At 40.8% G+C, this 21,377-nt stretch overlaps 1 protein-coding gene across 1 annotated transcript in view; it reads right to left on the minus strand.

The window, feature by feature from the left end:
- The window catches only part of sdc4 (syndecan 4), a 59,492-nt gene extending 45,765 nt beyond the window's left edge, over positions 1-13,727 (minus strand). Inside the window, exon 1 of the mRNA XM_084317741.1 lies at positions 13,449-13,727. Within this exon, the coding sequence (XP_084173867.1) occupies positions 13,449-13,502 (54 nt within the window). The 5' untranslated portion in view covers positions 13,503-13,727. The remainder of the gene's footprint in view (positions 1-13,448) is intronic.
- Positions 13,728-21,377: the final 7,650 nt, after the last annotated feature.

Here is a 21,377-nt window from a genome sequence, read left to right on the forward strand (position 1 = left end):
TCAAGGGGGACGTCTGTCAAAGATGTTTGCCAAACCTATGATTAAGGTGGCCTGAATTTAGACAGAACCTTAAATAAACCGGGGGGCATGTCTGAACATAAAAATACTAGGGCTGTCAAAATTAATGCTTTAACTTGAGATTAATTTAAAGCATTAAAATAAATTAATCTAGATGAATCTATGGAGTGAAAAATCTTCAACGTTCTGAACTTTCAGCAGTATATGCTTGTTCGGATATAAGAAAGCGGTCTAGCTAAGGTTTTGTTGAACATTTGACAGGAGAGAAACTGAATTCAAAGAAAGCTATTAAAATAGTCTTTGAATCTAAATATACTTTCTTTGTGTTGATTTTACATTAATTCCATGATTTTACTCCGTTACAAGCTTCGATTTTAAGTAGAAAAATGCAATTTTTAATCTAGATTACAGAAATTTGAGATTAATTAGTAAAAAAAAATTATCTATTGACAGCACTAAAAAATACATAATAATAATAATAATAATAATAATAATAATAATAATAATAATAATAATAATAATAATAATAGACAGCAGCAGGAACATTTTATGTTCATTTGAAATTGATGAGCCCAATTGTGTTAAAATGCTGAGAGAAAAGAACAGCTGAAGTCATGTCCCAGCAAGGTCAGATCTGTAGACCTGCTCACAATCAGGTCAGTTCTAGGGGTGCACCGCTGTATCGGTCGGGTATCGGTATCGGCCGATAAGTGCCTTGTTGACTGCAATCGGCCTATCGGCCGATAAACTCAAATGTGCAGATGGCAGTAGCCGATAAATATCCATCAATTTGTGTCGTGTCAAAAGGCAAACAAATTTAAAGGTTCAGTCAAGCGACCTGCTGCACAACGCCGCCCCCACACACAAGCTACTGCATCAAAGTTACTACTTATGATTAACAAAGGCATTCGTTTTGTGGCATTAACGTTATATAGTTAGTGTTACACGTTCAATAACATCAGCATATTATTTACCCGAACATAGCAAGTAGCAAGCATTACTCAATTCATAGCTCAGTTCCTTCCGTTGTTCAGAGCCCGTACTGAGTTGTACCTAGAGCTGCCGCGATTACCGCGGTATCGCTGTTACATCACGGCCACCGCAGAGTAGGCTGAATACCGCGTCACCGCTGTTTTTTATAATAATAATAATAAATTACCCTCCTCTCGTTGGGCTTGCGGCTCTGCAGATATACCCTACTCCTCCATCGAGGTTCCAAGCGACCCTATTGGGTACCAGAAAAGTCACGTGAAACATTGCAGACCACTGATTGGTCAGAAGAGAGACGCGTCACACGTTTTTTTACGTCCTGAATGTCAGCTCATCACAACACGGCTAATAACGTTAGCTTTAACTCTCCGCCGGAGTGGACTACCATCGCTCTTCAGGAGTACTAAACGAGACATAATGATTTTACTGTCTGCAACGAATGTTATAATAAAAGCCCTTCGTTCTATACACTTGTCTGATTGAAAACTTTATTAACAGACCGCAGAATGGGACAACTCAGCACGCTCTGAGCAAAGAAAGGAACTGAGATATGAATAGAGTATTGCTTGCCTTGATATGGTCCGGTAAATACGCTGATGTTATTGAACGTATAACTATATAATGTTAATGCCACCAAACGAATGCCTTTATTATAAAGTAGTAACTTTATAGTAATAATAAGAAAGGGTCGGGGGGGTTAGGGGTAACCACCACTGCCCGCGACACCGAGTGAACTGCGCACGACCAGAGGGGAAACTTCGAATCCGTGTTTCACTTTCAATAACTAATGCGTGCTTGCCGAATCCCAAACAATATTCATGCTGCAAAGTCATCCTCTAAAGATAGACATTTAGACTAGAGGCAGGCTATATGCTATAAAGAGTAGACTACTACTAAAAAAAAAATGCATTCAAACTTTTTTTTTATTTTTTTGTGCGTAATAACCGCGGCGGTAGGAAATATTTTGCAAATGTGTGCGGTAAGGAAAACATCAATACCGCGGCAGCTCTAGTTGTACCCATTCTGCAATCTGTTAAAAGTTTTCAATCAGACAAATGTATAGAAAGGCTTTGTTTTATTATAACATTCGTTGCAATAAAATCATTATGCCTCGTTTGGTCATCCTGCGGAGCGCTGGTAATCTACTCGTGGCCGGCAGGGAGCTAACGTTATTAGCGCGTTGGTTTGTTGTTGTTCTCGCTGCAGATTAATGGCGACATCCAGGAAGTAAAAAACAAATACGCGCTTGCCGATTTGTGGTAACAGCAGAGGCTGGTGCAAGCGGTGTGACGTAATTGGCAGAAGCGCTTGTCAATCAAAATTGTTCTGTTGCTTTGCTTTGGTTGAGAGCTCCTGGTTGAGACAATAGTATCCAGCTGCAGCCCGGCAGACCATACTGGGAGATGTTTCCTTTTTTTAAGTAAGTAAAGAGGCCTATGTTCATATCGGTGAGCACAATTTGTAACACAAAAAGAGAGACGTGTAGCCCATTTATTTAATATTTTATTTATTCATTTTATTATTAGTATTTTATTTGTTGCCATGGCTAAAATAATAGTCAAGCATAGGGCTAAAACATTTTCATAAACAATATAATTTTTTGGTTATAATAAGGTTTTTTTTTTTTTTTTTTTTCCCTCCATTTTCCTCCGATTTTCTCCCATCCCAATGTTAGTCGTATGCCAATTCCCAGTCCCTTCCTGGTCGCTGCGCACTTACCCCCCACAGTCAGATCATCTGGGAGAGTGGAGGCTACCACGTGCTTCCTCCGACACACGTCCAGCCAATCACCGCTTCTTTTCACCTGGCAGCGCGGATTCTCATCGAGAGGGCGTAGCGTGTGGGAGGACCACACTATCCCCCTCGAGTCCTATCCGCGCTTAGCAGGCGCCCCGACCGAACTGTAGGAGTCGCTGTTTACAACGACCCGGACCCACCCCGCCAGCTTCTCCCACCCTCTAATACAGCCAATTGTATTAGTGCAGACGGCCAGCCAAGCTGGTGACAACCCCGGAGCTGTGAGCTGGATTCGAACAGGCGAATCCAGCTCACAGCTCCGGGGCTGGTGACGAACGCAATCTCCGCTCGGCCACCTAACCGTCTATATAATAAGGGCTTTTCTATGCATTTGTCTGATTGAAAGCTTTATTGACAGATTGCAGAGTGGGTACAAATACAATACAGTACAGCTCAGTGGACTGGAGGATGAAGACCAGAAAAAGACTTTCGGCTTTTTTACATAAGGGTCCTCCCATTTTCAATTCATCAAAACAAATACAGTAGTTTCATAAAAAAAAATTAAAAAAAAAATTAAAACAAAAAAATTTGTCACAGATATCGGTATCGGGCGATTGTGTTAGTTGAACAATCGGTATCGGTGGCAAATTTTCATATCGGTGCTTCAGTGACATCCCAGCAGGGCCAGATCTGTAGACATGCTCACAATCAGGTCAGTTCAGTCACATACCAGCAGGGCCAGATCTGTAGACATGCTCACAATCAGGTCAGTTCAGTCATCATGCCCAGCAGGACCAGATCTGTAGACCTGCTCACAATCAGGTCAGTTCAGTCACATACAGCAGGGCCATAGCATCCAATATATCTTACACACAGCAAACTCATCATATGTGCAGCCATAGATGAACATACAATGCTGATAAAAAATGTAAATACAGATATGGCTGTTTTAGGTACTGGGCTAAGCTGTTTTCATAAATCGCCATATAATCCATCCTATCACACAAAGTCGATGCTGAATGGAACAATTGAACTATTCGCTTAACTAGAAACTGTTTAAGTATTTGACTTGCTCTCCCTGACTCTTTGACCAGGCCAGGTCATTGTAATGAATAAGCCTCTACAATGACTTAATTTGTGATAAATAAATGAAAGGATGAAAGGTTACTAGCAACCAGGCTGGCGGACAACATAGCCTAGGCCTCAAATCAAGATCCAATCACAATAACTTCTAATGTCTGTTGACATAAAGTCAAGATCCAATCATATTAACTTCTAATGGTGTCTGACTGTACACCTAAATAGTCCTGCTACATTTCACATGTGTTCCGGTTGTTAAATATTATAACACTGTAGCCTAAAGAGACCTGGATCCAAATAAATAGTTTGGTTTAAGCTGCTTGGTAGGGCTGGCCTTCCGATTTATTTTGGAATTCGAAGCTTCGGGGCCGAGATTCGATTTTAATTCATTTAATTCTAAATGTATTTTTTATTTTTTTATGTTGTGGGACTTGTACAGCACTTTGTTCAACTTTGTCAGTGCTGTAAAGTTTAACTTTTTAAATCTTGGACAAACGAAACACTTTGCTTTCATTAAATATTGTAAGCCGTCATTCGAGGCTTTATAAAAGCAGCACAATAAACACAAATCTGTCAGTGCCGAGTCCGACCTCATCTTAAATAACAAACAGCATTGCTTGTTGTAGTTACAGGGCTGTACACTGCAACAAGATTATCGCAAATTGCCCTTTAATTTGGCCCGTGCGAGTGGAAAATAATATTTGGGGGCAACTTTGCGAGTAGTGATTTCAAACCTTCATTCGCATTTCACTCCTAAATTAATCCATACAAATTGGGGGGAAACAATTGTAAAACATTAGCCTACAACCAGGGCTGTACAGTGCGACATAATGTCGCGGTGCTATGAAAAAATCTATCGGCAATGAATGAATTTACTGCCATAGCCTGTGTGAAGAAAAGATTTGCGTGTGAAGTGAATCTGGGCCACGCAACTTGGTAGTTGTAGTCTTATCGTGCGATTAAATACCATGTCCCGTCTGCGTAGAGTCCATACATCCAACACCAAATCTCATAATTCCTAGCGAACCGAAACTGAATGTTGCATTGCCAAAGAAGAACTTCATTTCAATAAGTTTAAGCCGCTAATTTCTAGGTTCAGCCATGTATTAGGTGAGTCGCCCACTATTAGGACAGGGCTGTACGTTAACTTTTTTTGCACATAGCACTGGTGCTACAGAGGTTGATAGTTTTGTAGCACAGGCCAAAATCTTGTAGCACAAGTATAAAAGGTGTTATATTTGTAACAGTCACAAATGTGCCTATTGTATTTGTGTTATTTAGTTGCAGTGCCATGTTTGGCTGTCATTTAGTATATCGCCATGTGTTATTATTACTATAATACTCTCATATGCTATTTTCAATTAATATCATAAACAACATAAGGAATATTAGCATAATTTTGAGTGGACTGAAGGAATGAGTCAGCGTTAATAGTTTTAAATGCAAATAATTTATTGAAACATAGAAGTGGGGTCGGTTGGGACACACACAATGGGGGACCCTGATGTAAACAAGACAAACATCTTTCTCTGGTCTGCATCCCCTTGCCTTAACAATTGTGTGTATTGAGCCGTACTGTACTGTACCCATTCTGCAATCTGTTAAATAAAGTTTTCCATTAATTCACACACTGTTTCAACTCACCACCCCCGCATCATATTGTAGTCTTCTAGTCTGTCTTCAAACTTCCACTCCTCTCGAAATTTTTATATTTGAATATCAACATTATCTGTCCATCCTCAGTTTACTATATATACTCCTGTCCTGAGTCCTGACTAGTGACTTCATCGTCTTTCCAAACGCACGCACGCACAAACACAGGGAAGGGGAGAGAGTGCCCCCCCATTTCCCTTTCCCCAGTCCACACTGCGTCTGCTGGCTCTGCGCCTCTGCCTCTGATCAGGATTAGCTTGTTAGCTTGCTAACGTTGTAGTGATTGTAATGGTACATAAACGTTAATTTCTGGCGATGTGCGCATAAAGGAATGGCGACGGTGCAAAGCATGTAGATGCATTTGACCCGTTGCGAGAGAGAGAAAAAAACACCACAGACTTATTTCGGGACGTGTAGGCGCACTGCTGTGTTAACTAGGGCTGCAACGATTAGTCGACATAATCGACGATGTCGATTATAAAAAATCGTCGACGAGAAATTGTTGCGTCGATTAGTCATTAAAAAAAAAAAAAAAAAAAAAACTTTATTTAATTTTTTTTTTCTTTTTTCTTTTTGTGCACTACCTATCTTTGTGAGAGTGGCTTCTCAGGGTTCCAGACAACATCATAACATGCTGATCCCATAGCAAATTTTGGACATTGAAAACATTGTTCCCCTGCAGGAGATGATGATCAGACTAGACACACAATACATTACACACGCACTCCTCTCACTCACACACAGCGATCAGAGTAAGACACACACATACACACTCCTCTCACTCACACACAGCGATCAGAGTAAGACACACACACATACACACTCCTCTCACTCACACACAGCGATCAGAGTAAGACACACACACATTCACACTCCTCTCTCTCACACACAGCGATCAGAGTAAGACACACGCATTCACACTCCTCTCACTCACACACAGCGATCAGAGTAAGACACACACACATACACAAATTACACAGTACACACCTCTCACTCACACAGCGATCAGAGTAAGACACACACACAAATTACACAGTACACACACTCCTCTCACTCACACAGCGATCAGAGTAAGACACACACATACACACGGACTCCTCTCACACACAGCAAACAAAAGTTATTTAAAGTACACTTCCACTTTAATTTGTATTATATAATTTATTTATCTTGTTATGAGTGATTGCTGTATTGTTCTTCAAATACATTTTCATTTAAAGTGGCTTACAGATCCAAATTCAAATGTTTCATGAGTCATTATTTTAATTTGCTATGGGATCATCATGTTATGATTAGAGTTGTTCCGATACCGATACCAGTATCGGAAAAGCCGCCGATACTGGCTAAAATGCTGGTATCGGTATCGGCGAGTACCCTCTAATGCTGCGCTCCGATACCATATGACGTAATTTATCAACAACACTGTGGTCTGTTGAGTAAGCATTATAAAACAAACGTGTGCTTAATCGATTAAAGTGTCAATGCCATTTGTCATTTTAACAGCAGATACTTTCTTAAATGTCATCGTCCCGACAGAGCGGTGTTGGATGTATTGCAAGTTGTTGCCCTTTTCCCTCCTTGTGGAACTTCTGCATTGCATTTATTACAAATAGCAAGCAAACTTTTTCCTCTGAAAATCCGAGTACCGACGCGGCCATCTTTGTTGTTAAAACGTCCGTGCTGCTTCCAGAAACTGCGTGGTTACGTCACAGCCAAGAAAGGGAGCGCTGGATTTGTGTAAAACGCCCTGTTCCTAAACCACACGCTGTCAGTCGTACCACAGTACTGACACAACGGGAGGAGCCTACAGTCAAAACAAACGCACTTCATTCCAATTCACCCACACCGCATTTTTTTTTTACCAAAAAATATATTATATTATCGGAGCTATTAATAACGTTATCGGGTTTATCGGGATGACGTCATAATTGCTGATATCGGCCCGATAATTATCGTGCATCCCTAGTTGGTTCATTATAAAAGATACAAACCTGGAAACAAACGCACTTAAATGTTAAATAAAAGGACCACAGTAATGAGGCAGGAGAAACATATTTTTTTGCGCTATAATGGTAAATTGTTATTTAGAAATGTGCCCCTAAAAAATATTCTGTGCCCCTAAATGAGATTTAGGGGCAAGTGTGCCCCTAGTGAAAAAGATTAGCGTACAGCCCTGAGTTAACAAAGAGGCAGAGTTTTTTTTAATAATCTGATTTTATTTTCATATTCGAATCCCATGCCCATCGAACAAAGCTTCGAAGTATTTAAGACAGCCCTACTGCTTGGAGTACCAGTTGGGTGGAGTTACCCAATAAAAACAATGCAATGTGTGTCAATGTTTAGACAATCACAGAGGAGGGATCTGGAAATCTATTTAGCACACATTTCTGTGATGGGTACCATCCCTGATACCATCTGAATTGTCCCGATGCTGTAACCCCCACCCATCTAATGGCATGTGGAAAAACAGACAATAAGAGTCATTTGCCATTAACCCAGGCCTGGTTTGTATCGATTAGCCAGGAAATGAATTCCCATGGCACATTCCAATAATGACCTCAGTGGGCAGAGAGATTAAAGAGAGAAAGAAAGAGGCAGCATTGTCATAGTTAGGAGCCATATAGCCATCAAAGGAATTCTAAGCAAAGTAGAGCAGGGCTGTACGCTGCGATGATATCGTCGCGAATTGCCCCTTTAATTGGCCGTTGCGATTGGTAAATATTATCTGGGGGCGGGCTTGCGAGTAGTGCTTTCAAGCCTTGGATTCGCATTTCACTCCTAAATTATCCAAGGCGTGTGATGACGCGATGACGTCACTCACGCGAGCTGAGCAGTGAGCACTCAGCAGGTATGATCAGCGGGAACAATCGACTGAGCACTCACTCTGATAGACTGGCTGACTGTCTGATTTAGCTATGAAGAAAAGTAAAGTTAGTATTGCTTCATATTTTCGACGCGTTGTTCGACCTCCTATAGTGAGCCGAACTGAACTGAACTCAGACACACGGAGAGAGATGTGGCATCTGCTTCTCCTCCAGCCCTCTCGCACCCGTGGCTGTTGTAAACACTGGGACCTCGGTGAGCCTGCCAGCCGGCTAGCTACTGATAGCTATCAACAAATGCTCCAGTAAGTCTAGTAGTGCATGATAGCTTGCGTTAGCTTACTGTTCAAAACGAAACGTCCCATTAACCTGTTCCACCCCACGGCCACGGTACCGACCCCTTTTTGACATTATTATCATATATTAGTATTTTTATGAGTGCTGCAATAATTTAACGTTTTTAAAATCAAACGTTTTCAAGTATTATTATCACTACTATGTCACAAATACATGTAGAATGTAAAACGTTAGGTTGGCAATAGTTTAGCAATAGGTTAAAAGTGAGTTTATATCATTTTAAGTTTTTATTTTTCACTCGCGTTTTTGACGCTGAAGCGTAAATGGAAATGTTGAACCATGGGAATTGTAGTTTTTTTGCGGCCATTTTGAAGAGCGCATCGCCAGCTATCTGCCAGCGTCGGAATTTCTCAAAACTACACTTCCCATGGTCCGCTATGGTCGTTCAAAGTTAGGCATTCTGAATGAATCATATCAATAATTGTTATGATTCGCGATAATAAGCTACAAAAGGTAACGTTTTTGACAAATATTGAAACGCAGTCAGTTTCTCCACACTATTGTAATCATGTAGGAATAATTAGATCTGAAATTAGTTACAAAATGATTACACTGTGGGAGAAATAAAAAAGTAGTCGATTACATTAAATATCTGTATATGTTATTATACATGCCTGGTGATACTATATCCAAATTGAACTCGGCCATTTGAAAGATACTATATGTATATATATATAAATGTGCGAATTGGCTATAATAAGGTAATGTATAAGCATATATTCTATATTCTATAATAATATTTCAAATTGCATTGGTCCGGATGGGAGAATTCAGTACTGTATATACAAAACCTTCAATTTTATCATCTTCCCTTTATTAATTTCCTTAGATCTTTTGTACACATGATCTCAAGAGGGTACTGAATTAGCTCAGTGGCAGTTTTTTAAGTTTGGTCATTATTATCATGGTTTTATTCACTGTCAAAGATGAAAAGAAAAATCATAATTCATATTTTCCTTTGTTTCATCAGAATTTAAGCAAGCCTAGTAATAGACACAATATTTCTGACACTGAGAATACATTCATTGAGGTCCATAGATGTTCCTAGATACCAAGAATATGCAAATAGCCCTTGTAGAAGTGGAGCAATATTCCATTTACCATAGGTATACATTTTATGCAGATTTCACCTGGGGTGGAACAGGTTTTAAACTAAATAGTTCAGATAGCTCCGTCCTGATATCAATGTCTTATAACACTGAGTCGATGCGTATTCGAGCTGAGGGCACGCTGAATATAGTCAATAGGGAGCAGCTGCAGCGCCGGAGAATCCTGGCCGTAGCTGGAGGCTACAGTATAGGGCCCAGCTGCAGCTCCGGAGAATCCTGGCCGTAGCTGGAGGCTACTCAGTACACACAGACAGTGGAGCTGGTTGCATATAGCGAGCATTTAGACTTGTTGCGTGGTGGCGATGTCTCGCAGATAATACAACTACAAGTATGATTATATAATATATATATTTTATTAAAAAAAAATTATATAAAAACAATCGATATAAATAATGGTAAAATTGTTATTTAAAAATTTGCCCCTAAAAAATATTTTTTGCCCCTAAATTTCTCATTTAGGGGCAAGTGTGCCCCTAGTGAAAAAGCTTAGCGTACAGCCCTGTAGAGTAGCCCAAAGAAAGGTGAACAAGAGAAAAGATGCCAGAGCTTCTACTAGTACATGTTTGGCTGCCAATGTGGCTGATGATTATAAATAGCTGGCCAGATATCAAATTTAACAGCCATATCATGCAATACATGTGTGGTGACTGTGGTCATAAAGAAATGCATTACAACTTTAACGATAAATGGTCCATTTTGTGAATCAATTAATTCTCTGGTGTGACTTTGTAACAGACGCCATGTACTTTTTTCCCCAGGCACAATGGCAGTCGACATTTATATTTGCCTGCCAGTTGAAAATCTAGGCGAACATTGGTCTGTAAATAACAGCCAAAGGAAACCCAGTGCCAAGTCCCTGCCTAAGAGCAACAATTGATCAAAGAGAGAGAAAGACAGACTCTTGGTCATCCAGTGGTTATTGACGCAGAAGTTGAAGTATTAACTATTAAGTAGAGGACAGTGCACAGAGGGAGAGCGAGAGAGATCAGAACTTATTTGGTTAGGAAACAAATCTCTGTGCGTGTTGTCCCAGTCTGTGCTAGGCTAGCTTCCCCATTGGCCTACACAGGGAAGGCAGTGGCCGTAATGAAAGGGACCCTGGGCCTATTGAGATTCCTCCAAGTGTGCAAAATCCCCCAGAGGGCTAGTCAAGGTCACCAGGGGTCACATTCCACAGGGGGAATGCCAAGAGAATGAAGAGATGAGGAGAAGAGAAGGAGGGAGAGCAAGCAGAAGCTACACGGCTTTGAGGAATGTAACAGATTCAGGATGGGAACATGGTGCGTGTGTCCGTGGACAGTGTCTACTCTACTAGTAGTCTCTACGGCACCAACACCTGTTACGAGGCAGCCTGAGGGTAAACCAAAGAACACAACATGAACAACCGCTGGAACAGCAGGATCACGCCAGAGATACACCAGACGCCGAAGCACGGACAGTTTCCTTTTGGCGCCCTTGTTAACCGATTGGACCGTACACCCTGGCCGTGCCGGCTCGCGATCTTCTGCGTTAGTTTCGGCATCTGGTCCATTTCCTCCACGAGTGCCTCTACGTCTGATTGGAGCAGAAGCTCTCGTTGATCGGTGTGGAGAAATAGCTTCTGGTGTGAACAGACAGGCTCCTGCTCGCTCCAGAATTGATATTTTCCTGCGCTTTGGCGTCCTGCGTGTCCCCGGTCTTATGACAGTCACATAGTGTGGCAGTGTGTCCCCTCTCTATTCATTCAGCATTGAGGGGCCAACACGGCAAACATAACCAACACTGCTAGAGAAAAGCTGCAGGTCTATCAATGCAATTTCAATCAGGACCTGAAAGGGGTGTGTTGTGGTCGTCGGTTTCATTGTTAAGCAACAAAATAAAAAAAATTGTTCTAGAGCTTAAGAACCAGAACTGCAACAAACACAGGAAAGATGTGGAACAAACAAGACAGACTAAAAATGTCAACTTCTATTAGGCAGCAGGCAATCAAATGTAATGAAGCAGCTAACATCAACTGCCACATATTACAGGGAAGACTGTTGTATCGTAGCTCAATAACCAGCAGGGATGTGACCAACACAACACAAAGCAGGGTTTGCCATAACAACAAACATCCCGACAATACCTGAAAAATAGATCACATGTCTGAAGAAATATGTGTAATATAGCATTATTTGTGTAACAAGATACATAATACTGCTTCTTTACTTTGACTGACAATACAGTGAAAGCGTAACAAGGAACTGCTTGGTCAACAGTACTAACCAATGGGCAACAATGGAGTCCCACGATATTTTTATAGGTTTTTTAACCATTAGGCCTAGTTCTTTGTGTGATACATCAAATTTGGACATTAACAGTCATACCATGTGGCAGCACGGTACTTTATTACCCACAATGGCGTGTTAAATGTCACATGTTAAATCATGTCGAAAACCAGGACTATAACAAAAATCTGGATAGTGTTTTAACCTAATTCAATTGGATACCCAAGGGGGAGAAAAGCCACATCTTTGCCCATCTCGCTCTGGATGAGAGAGCCAACCAAATGCAGAGCCTCTGTCTATACATCCAAACCTGAAGGTCATCCAGTGCACCTAGGAAAGTCAGTATTTAGCCTAAAACTATCCAAGCCTACCAGCAGATTAACACACACACACCATCTGCACTGACTGCCCCCCCCCCCCCCCCCTGCTACCTCAAAAGGGTAGTGTGTGTGTCACTGGGTGGGTGGTATCGGGATAGCCCCATTACCATTCCACACACACGGCCACTCAATCATTCCAATTAACCACCATAGAAAATGGGACACAATAAGTGTTGGCATGACTTTCTCAGGTGTTTGAACACCACTCTCTTAAATAGTTCATGAACGAACCGCTCAGCTTTAGAGAACACAGCACTGAGACGAGAAAGGCCTTGAAACAGTGACAACAGTCACTAGATGTGATGAACAACCAAAAAACAGGCCTATTTTTGACAATGTTAAAACGTTATAGCATAGGCCCTATTCTATAATGCCAACAAAAAGTTAACCTGTTTATTGAAATAAGCCATTGTTCAGTGCCAGTGGCAATGCTCACCACTCAAAACTCTTGGATCCCTCTCCCGTTTATGTAAGAAGAGATACTATCAATTGATCAACAGGGTTCATTCACAAAAAAGAGCAGCCAGAGAGCCTGGGCCCCGGGGCCAGTGATAGGGCCACATCACAAGGCATGCAGACTGACTGGCAGGCAGACCAGCCAGCTACCCCCACTTGGGCCCCATACAGGATAATGAATGGCAGCAAGCAAGATGCCTCTCTCAACTGTGTCCCTCTCTCACCAACAACGACCACACTTCTCGACCCAAGCTAGCATTGATGCTAGCAGACTAACAACACATACCAGCAACAACTGTCCCAACATGTACCCAAAACAACTAGCATTGAGAGGGTTTCCAGATCAAATCTGAGAGGAGACGCGTTGGTTCCAATGAGGTGGTTAACGTAAAAAGCAGATGAGAGATGGAAGCAGCTAGCGTAGCCAACAACTAGGTAACTTGAACGGTAACGCGTTACGTTACCATCTCACATTACTTGCTGGAGCCCGAGGTTAACGCTCGTTTTTTAGAAGTGAAACAATTGAAATGTGTGCGGTACAACAGTCACTTCAAACTAAAACAACGTATAGTAAAAATATGAATTGTTTAATGAACTTACCGACTCTGAATAAGCGGACGCAAATAAAACCAACACGAGGCACACTTTGAACATGGTTCTTCTGCAGCAGAAATGTCTTTACAATTACAAAGAAAATGTAGAATGGAGTCTGTGTAACGTTGAGGACGTTCGAATTTAAAATGAACAGCCTAAAGTTCTTCCGTGGATTCTTCTTGTTCACAAAGTCCACGCAAATAGTTCCATAAAAAGTTGTTGCTTGCACCGTAGAACGTTAACTATCGCCTTAAATGTCCTTTACGTAACGTGGTTGTATCCTCGTCTTGGGTTACTGATCAACTAAAGCGAGATTGATCAGCTCTATATTGTGGACGTCACTCTCCACCCCGTAGAGCAGGGCGACCAATGGCGTGGCTCGACAGAACAGCGCCCACCCTCCTTCACCATCATTTACGGTCAATCTAGTCCTCTCACTCAACAGCAAGGCCCGCCCCTCTTTCGCTTTCTACACACACTTTAGTTGCTCCTGTTCATATTTGTTACTATGGCCTAAATGTTTGTCATCCCAAACAAATGATGAACAACGAATTGAATTGAAAATGGGGGACCCTGATGTAAACAAGACAAACGTCTTGCTCTGGTCTGCATCCCCTTAACAATTGTGTGTATTGAGCCGTACTGTATTGTACCCTGATGAATTGAAAATGGGGGACCCTGATGTAAACAAGACGAAAGTCTTTCTCTGGTCTGCATCCCCTTAACAATTGTGTGTATTGAGCTGTACTGTATTGTACCCATTCTACAATCTGTTAATAAAGTTTTCAATCAATCAATCAATCAAACCCATTATGCAATCTGTTAAATAAAGTTTTCATTCATTCATCGCTCATACAGTAACAGGAATGGGTAGGCTTAAGACTGTGAGGATGATGATAACAATAACAACAGTGCTACGATTAATACTAGTACTAATAATAACAAGAAGACGATGTGTAAAATGTAATATGTTAAGCAAAACATTGGTTTTCATAGGCTATACGACGTTAAAACTAAATCGACGGATATGTCATAAACAATAAGATCAAATTACTAAAATAAAGATGACTATAAGTGTATATTAATTAGAAGCTAGACGTTCCCCTTATGTACTATGTTTCGCCTTTCTTCCTTGGCGTTTAGAAAACGGTTGATTCTAAACCAGAGTAGTTTTGGTTGCTATAACGCTGTCGGTCTCTGGAAACTTTTCACCGACTGACGTCATCTTCCGGGAAGTTTCTTTCTGTTCTTTAGTGGAACCGAGTGGGGAGGAACTGTGGACACACAACGTGATTCCTCCCTTGGGGTATTTTGCTTTCCAGAATTCGCTTTCCAGATAGATTTCACAACAAGATTATTTTGTTTTCTCTTCTGTCTCTGCTGTCCCTGTCCCATCGTCGAATTTCCCACTTTTGATTGATTGATTGATTGAAAAGTTTATTAACAGATTGCAGAATGGGTACAGTACAGTACAGCTCAATACATACAATTGTTAAGGGGATGCTTACCCGTTGTTGTGTTGCTATTGTCATAATAAAGCTACTGTACAATTGCACGTGAACTCCTTCTAAGAAAACACACTTGTAGATAATAAAAAAAAATGAAATGATAGGAGGTAGCCCAATATTTTGCTGTGTGTGTATGTTGATGTGGGGAGTCTTTACCTCCCAAGTTACCTTGTGGACATGTGATTACCATGTGGGAGTTTGATTGATTGATTGAAAACTTTATTAACAGATTGCAGAATGGGTACAGCTCAATACATACAATTGTTAAGGGGATGCAGACCAGAGAAAGACTTTCGTCTTGTTTACATCAGGGTCCCCCATTTTCAATTAATCATAATATATGACATACACGACATACAGATAGACAGTACTGCTACATTTATGACATATCAGATTTGCAAATACAGTACTGTTTGTGATACAAAAAGAGTCCAGAAAAGAGAGTATAATACATTTGACGTAGAAACTGTACATTGGAGGGTAGGGGGGGGGGGCACTGTACAACTGTACAAGCAAAACTGTACATTGGAATATTGACAAAACCATACTTGGACATTTCTGTACATTGGGTTGGGTTAGGACATTTACAGGGGCCAGTTTCGAATTGCAGTCTCCCGTAGGTGTTCTTTGAGAGTGGTTTTGAAAGTGGGTAGTGATTCACATTCCTTTACAGCTTTGGGTAGGGCGTTCCACATTGATGTGGCATAATTGCGAAACGTGTTTAGTCCCTTGTTTGAGCCGAATCTGGGTTTAACATGATTTGTGGAGCTCCCTCTGGTGTTGTGATCGTGGTATTCACTGACCTTTGGGAAGTATTTTGACATGCACATGGGTACCTTGGTCGTGTAGTGTATCTTGTAGACCAGGCCCATTGCAAGTTGCTGTACTCTGTCGTCTACTCTAAGCCATCCTAGTTTGTCAAAATGGGCAGGGGTGAGGTGGGTTCTAGGAGTAAGGTCAAGCAGTAGTCTGACCAGTTTGTTTTGAGATGTTTGTAATCTTGTTTTTCGCGCCTTTGAGGTGCTTTGGTACCATGAGGTGCAAGCATAGTCGTAGTACCCTTGAATGAGTGCTCCTGCCAGAGTCTTCAGGGTATTCTTGTTTACCAGTGAGGAGATCCGGTACAAGAATCAAGTTCGTTGGTTGACTTTTTTTTATTACATTAGATGCCATTTTGCCACAGGAAAGATTTGCCTCTAGGATGTAGCCCAGGTAGGTAATTTCTTCTTTCCTTGTGACAATATTGTCACCCACTGTAACTGAGAAGCCGTCGGTCTTGCTGAGTTTGTTATTTGAACCGAAGAGAATGGACTCTGTTTTGCCCATGTGTAATGATAGTTTGTTATCAGCGAGCCATATGCAGATTTTGCCTATATTAGCCATCAAAATATGCGCCATTACAGAAATTGAGCCTACCACAGAAATTTCCCCTCAAAACAGGACACAAACAATGACACTTTACAAAGATGTTGCAGATACAATAGATTTGTTTACACACACAAACACACCCCTGGGCCTACGCACATGACATCAGCATATTACATCATAATCTAAATTTAGCCTGCCAATTGCAGTTTAGGTGAGGCAATTAAATCATGCAGGCACAGAGGCTGGCATGCTACATTTTGATAGGGAAATGTATCCAGGCACTGGGTTTGTGTGGGGGCTATACCTGATCACTACACCTGCCCGCCTAGAAAGAGGAAGTGGGAACTTCCAGCTCCTCTCTCCCCTTGAGACCATTGGTCAGACTCAAAGAATGAAAGCAGACAAAAAGGATTTTCCTATTCAAACCAGTTGAACAGTTGAATAACTATTCAACATCCTTGAATGGTCATTTAGCCAATAACGCAAAAGGACAGAAGAACCATTCATTTTTAACAGTTATTTAGTTGGTACAGAGCTGGCAGGTTTTGGGATATTGCAGTTGTCAGTGGCAGCCACAATACTACTTCATCATCATTGCTTAGTAGCCTACCTGTTGATTTTATACAGGGTGATCTTCACTGCCATTGTAGACTACATGTATAATGTGTGTGTGACAAATAAACGTTGATATTATGGAGGTCACACATTCACAGCCAACATGCTTTCGGTCTCTGCAGCAACATGGCTGCCATACCATAGTCCAACCTGGCGACTAGCCCTCTCTATCAATGGCGCTGGCCTGGTCACTTGTGATGGCAGTCATATCACTTTTGATATAACCATCTGCTCGACCATGTGTTACCAACCCTTCTATATAATTCTATGATTATTATTTCTTAAACTCATTATTTCACTGAATATTTAAGTTGAATATTGCATCATTCTGGCTCTCACTCACCCAAACCATGCTAGTTTTTATGGCAGTTGTATCAACATTTTGGGACAACAACCTTAGTTGTACCAAAGGAGTTACAATGATATGATATCAGGATAATGCCTATTCTATATCCATTCTGATTTTATGCTCAGATTAGATCAGTAGCTGCTAGGGCTGACCCCTATTAGTCGAATGGTCGACTATTCGGTCGAAAGGAGCCGTAGTCGACTGCCAACCTCTTAGTCAAAATTATTATTATTATTTTTTTATTTTAATTTTTTTTAATAATTTCTTTTTATCATTCTTTCCAAAAGAAAAGAGGCCTAGAAGCGTGGCTTTCGCTAATGGCACACATACCAGAGGCTAACTGCCTAAGAAAACAGGCACAGAGGCACTGAAAGAGGATTTCACCCATCTAATGCAGGGGTTCCCAAACTTTTCAAGCAGCGACCCCCAAATAACGGTGTCAGAGAGCCACGACCCCCACTATTATAGGAGGTAATAATTTTTTTTTTATAAATGGAAATGTATGGTTGAAACGCACACACACTAATAAGCATTGGAGGCTTTTAAGGGGAGACACTGCAGGTGAATAGGGTAAAAAAATTAACTAATAGATATCACAATGAAACTTCCCCAGTTGATTACTTATATTAAGACAAGACTTTTTTGTATTACAAGTTTTCTGAAATTGTATGTTTAAATATGCAAATGAGGCATGATCTACTTAAATATGCACTAATTTGCATATAATTCCAGGACAGAAATCTGAACATTGGATAAAGCAATTTTCAAAATTATAGTTTCATTTTGTTGACATATTAGAGCCAAAGGTTATTACAGAGGGGATTTTGGATATCTCTTTTTATCACTCCATAAATCAGAAAATACTCCATTCAGTCCATTTTTATGGTAAAATTCCATATTTCGCCATGTTTTTAGGAATAAAATGTGATATAAATCAGGGTATGAATGCGATATCAACAAACCCTTCTGTAAATACCTTCAGAACATAGATATGAATAGAACTGGAAGGTTTGGTGTATGTGAGTGCTACTGAAGTGGAGATTTCTGGCTCAGAGTATGAGGAAAAACTCTTAAAACTAATTTTTGGGAAAACGCATTCAAAGTTCTGTATTGTAAAATGCCATACTTTTTTTTTTAAACAGATATTTACAAACACAAAACCTAATCAAACCATTAGTAATAGACAACCTAAACACATGCCTGATAACTGAATAATAATAATAATGATGTTATTGAACTTAACAGAACTACACACAGGCTACAAACAGTGTAGTACAGTGTAGTTAGAGCTGCCGCGGTATTGATATTTTCCTTACCGCACGAATTTGCGAAATATTTCCTACCGCCGCGGTTATTACCGCACAAAAAAAAAAAAAGTTTGAATGCATTTTTTTTTTTTTAGTAGTCTACTCTTATAGCCTGCCTCTAGTCTAATGGCGCTTTTCCACTGCATAGTACCTACTCGACTCGACCCGCTTTAGGCACCTGGTACTTCGTTCCTTTTCCACTGCAGCCAGGTACTACTCCGCTTGTCTCTGTGTGGGGATGCAGGCGGTGCCGCTCGCTTGTGTACACTGAAAGCTCCGTGGGCATAGATGTCCGAGGGCTTGCAGCAAGCCAGAGTTTAACACAGTTTCAATCAATCAATAACAACATTAACCAGACTCTCGTTGCGTCTATTCTGCCAAAGCTAACGTTACCTCTCATTGTGTATTCTACCAAGCAAACCCGGGTTTAACGTTACCTCTCGTGTATATCGGCGGACGGTAGTATTAGGCTAATAACAACAACAAACTTAACACATCAGCGATCTTGTTGTGACACTAAACTCTCCGCTCGGTGGTAAATTGGGTTGATGTCGGTTTTGTTTCATCAATAAATAAGGCAGAATACACAGTGAATCCATTCTTTTTTGTTTATTGCACTTGGTTCTGTCGCAAACAAATCCTGAATGAAATGCATCCTTAGCGAGGCAGTAAAGATGGCGGCGCCGGCGTTCTGTTTTTGTTCAGAGGCTACAAAGTGTGACGCGTCTCTCTTCTGACCAGTCAGTGGTCTGCAATGTTTCACATGACTTTTCTGGTACCACTTCTACCCAATAGGGTCGCTTGGAACCGAGTAGGGTATATCTGCAGAGCCGCAAGCCGCAAGCCAACTTTATTATTATGATAAAAAACAGCGGTGACGCGGTATTCAGCCTAACTCTGCGGTGAGCGTGATGCAACAGCGATACCGTGGTAATGCGGTTATCGCGGCAGCTCTAAGTGTAGTACCCCCTAATAGGCAAAACATATTTGAATAGATATCACTATGAAACTTTCCCAATTTGTTATGTACATATAAACTAAGAAAAAATATATTGCAAGTTTTCTGAAATTTATGTTTATATATGCAAATGAGGCACTTCCCCATTAAATATGTGCACAATTATGGATGCAATAAGGCAAAATGATGTAAAATAAACAACTAAATGTATGTTATTGACGTTTTATTGTCACTAGTTTCATAGAAGACATGTTTAGGAAGCAAAATATAACAAAATCTCAAAATCAACAAAAAAAGTATATTTGACTATTCACCTGCAGTGTCTCGCCTTAACCAGGGCCGGACTGGGGAAATCATTCAGGCCAGGAAATATAGTGCAAAATATAGCCCCAGTCAGGCCACATTTTAAGCAGGGGGTCCCCCACCAGGAATTTTTTGTTACAAAGACTTAATTTCCTGCATTCTGGTGCAGGATTTTTTTTATTTGTACCCTTTAAATGCCAGTGTTTGTGATGGCGTCACAAATTATTGTTAAAAAACAGGCTAGCATATGTATGATAACAAGAACACTGATTTTGATGGATTTTCAGTTTTTTTGTAATGTCAGATTGAAAAAAATACAATCTTTTATTCAACTTCAGCCCTGATCATAAAACCACATATTAATTTTATAATTCTAACCCTTTAAATGCCAGTGTTTGTGATGGCATATATTTGCAATATATCAAATGCAAAGTAGATTTTTATGGGGGGGATTATTACAGGCATGCATCAATGATTAGCAACAACAGTTTTTTGTAAGGGTCCCGCCTCCACCAATCACATGCGGCTCCCTTTGTGTGTGTGTGAGAGCAAGAGAGAGACAGAGAGATAGTTCTCCAACTTGTGTGAGTTGCAGTGATCTCCTGGTTGTTCCCCATCTAGGTTATATAACTATTCTGCTGCTGCAACTAGAAACACTGGCCTGCTTCTAAATTCAGTGGCCTGACTGCATAAAAAAATCATCTGGCGACCCCCACTTTGGGAACCCCTGATCTGATGAACACACTAGACAAATATCAAGTTGTATCCATCAGTGGACCAATTGCATGCTTTTGCAGAGGACAAGAAGCCTTCCGTCGACTCCTTCAGACATTAAGCATCACCACAGTCCAAGTGGAATGATAAAAAAAAAAATATATATATATAATTTCTTTTTTCCAATTTCGTTCTTAGTCGACTAATAGTCGACTATCGGAAAATTTCGGCCAATCATAGTCGACTATCCAAATCCTTAGTCGGGGACAGCCCTAGTAGCTGCCTAAACAATGATAACATGATGAGGGAAACAACGTTGTAAATTCCCCTTTCAGACTGGGAACAACCAACTGCCTGGAGCGTGTCTGTGTACAATGAGTTATTCCGATTGTCAATAAATTCCCTGTCAGTCTTAGTTAGGAATGGAAAGAGGGTGTGTGTGTGTGTGTGTGTGGGTGTATGCGTATATGTGTGTGTGTGTGTGTGTGTGTGAGTGTGTGTGTGTGTGTGTGTGTGTGTGTGTGTGTGTGTGTGTGTGTGTGTGTGTGTGCGTGCGTGCGTGTGTGTGTGTGTGTGAAAAGTCTGAAGTACAAGGGAAAGGCAAGGCAAAGATTGTCACTCAGCTGACGGCATTGATTGATTGATTGATTGAAAACTTTATTAACAGATTGAAGAATGGGTACAATACAGTACGGCTCAATACACACAATTGTTAAGGGGATGCAGACCAGAGAAAAACTTTCGTCTTGTTTACATCAGGGTCCCCCATTTTCAATTCATCGTAACATTTATGACATACACGACATACAGATA

The sequence above is a fragment of the Notolepis coatsorum genome (assembly GCF_963971535.1).
Source record: "Notolepis coatsorum genome assembly, chromosome: 6".
In the NCBI taxonomy this organism is placed as follows: Eukaryota; Metazoa; Chordata; class Actinopteri; order Aulopiformes; family Paralepididae; genus Notolepis; species Notolepis coatsorum.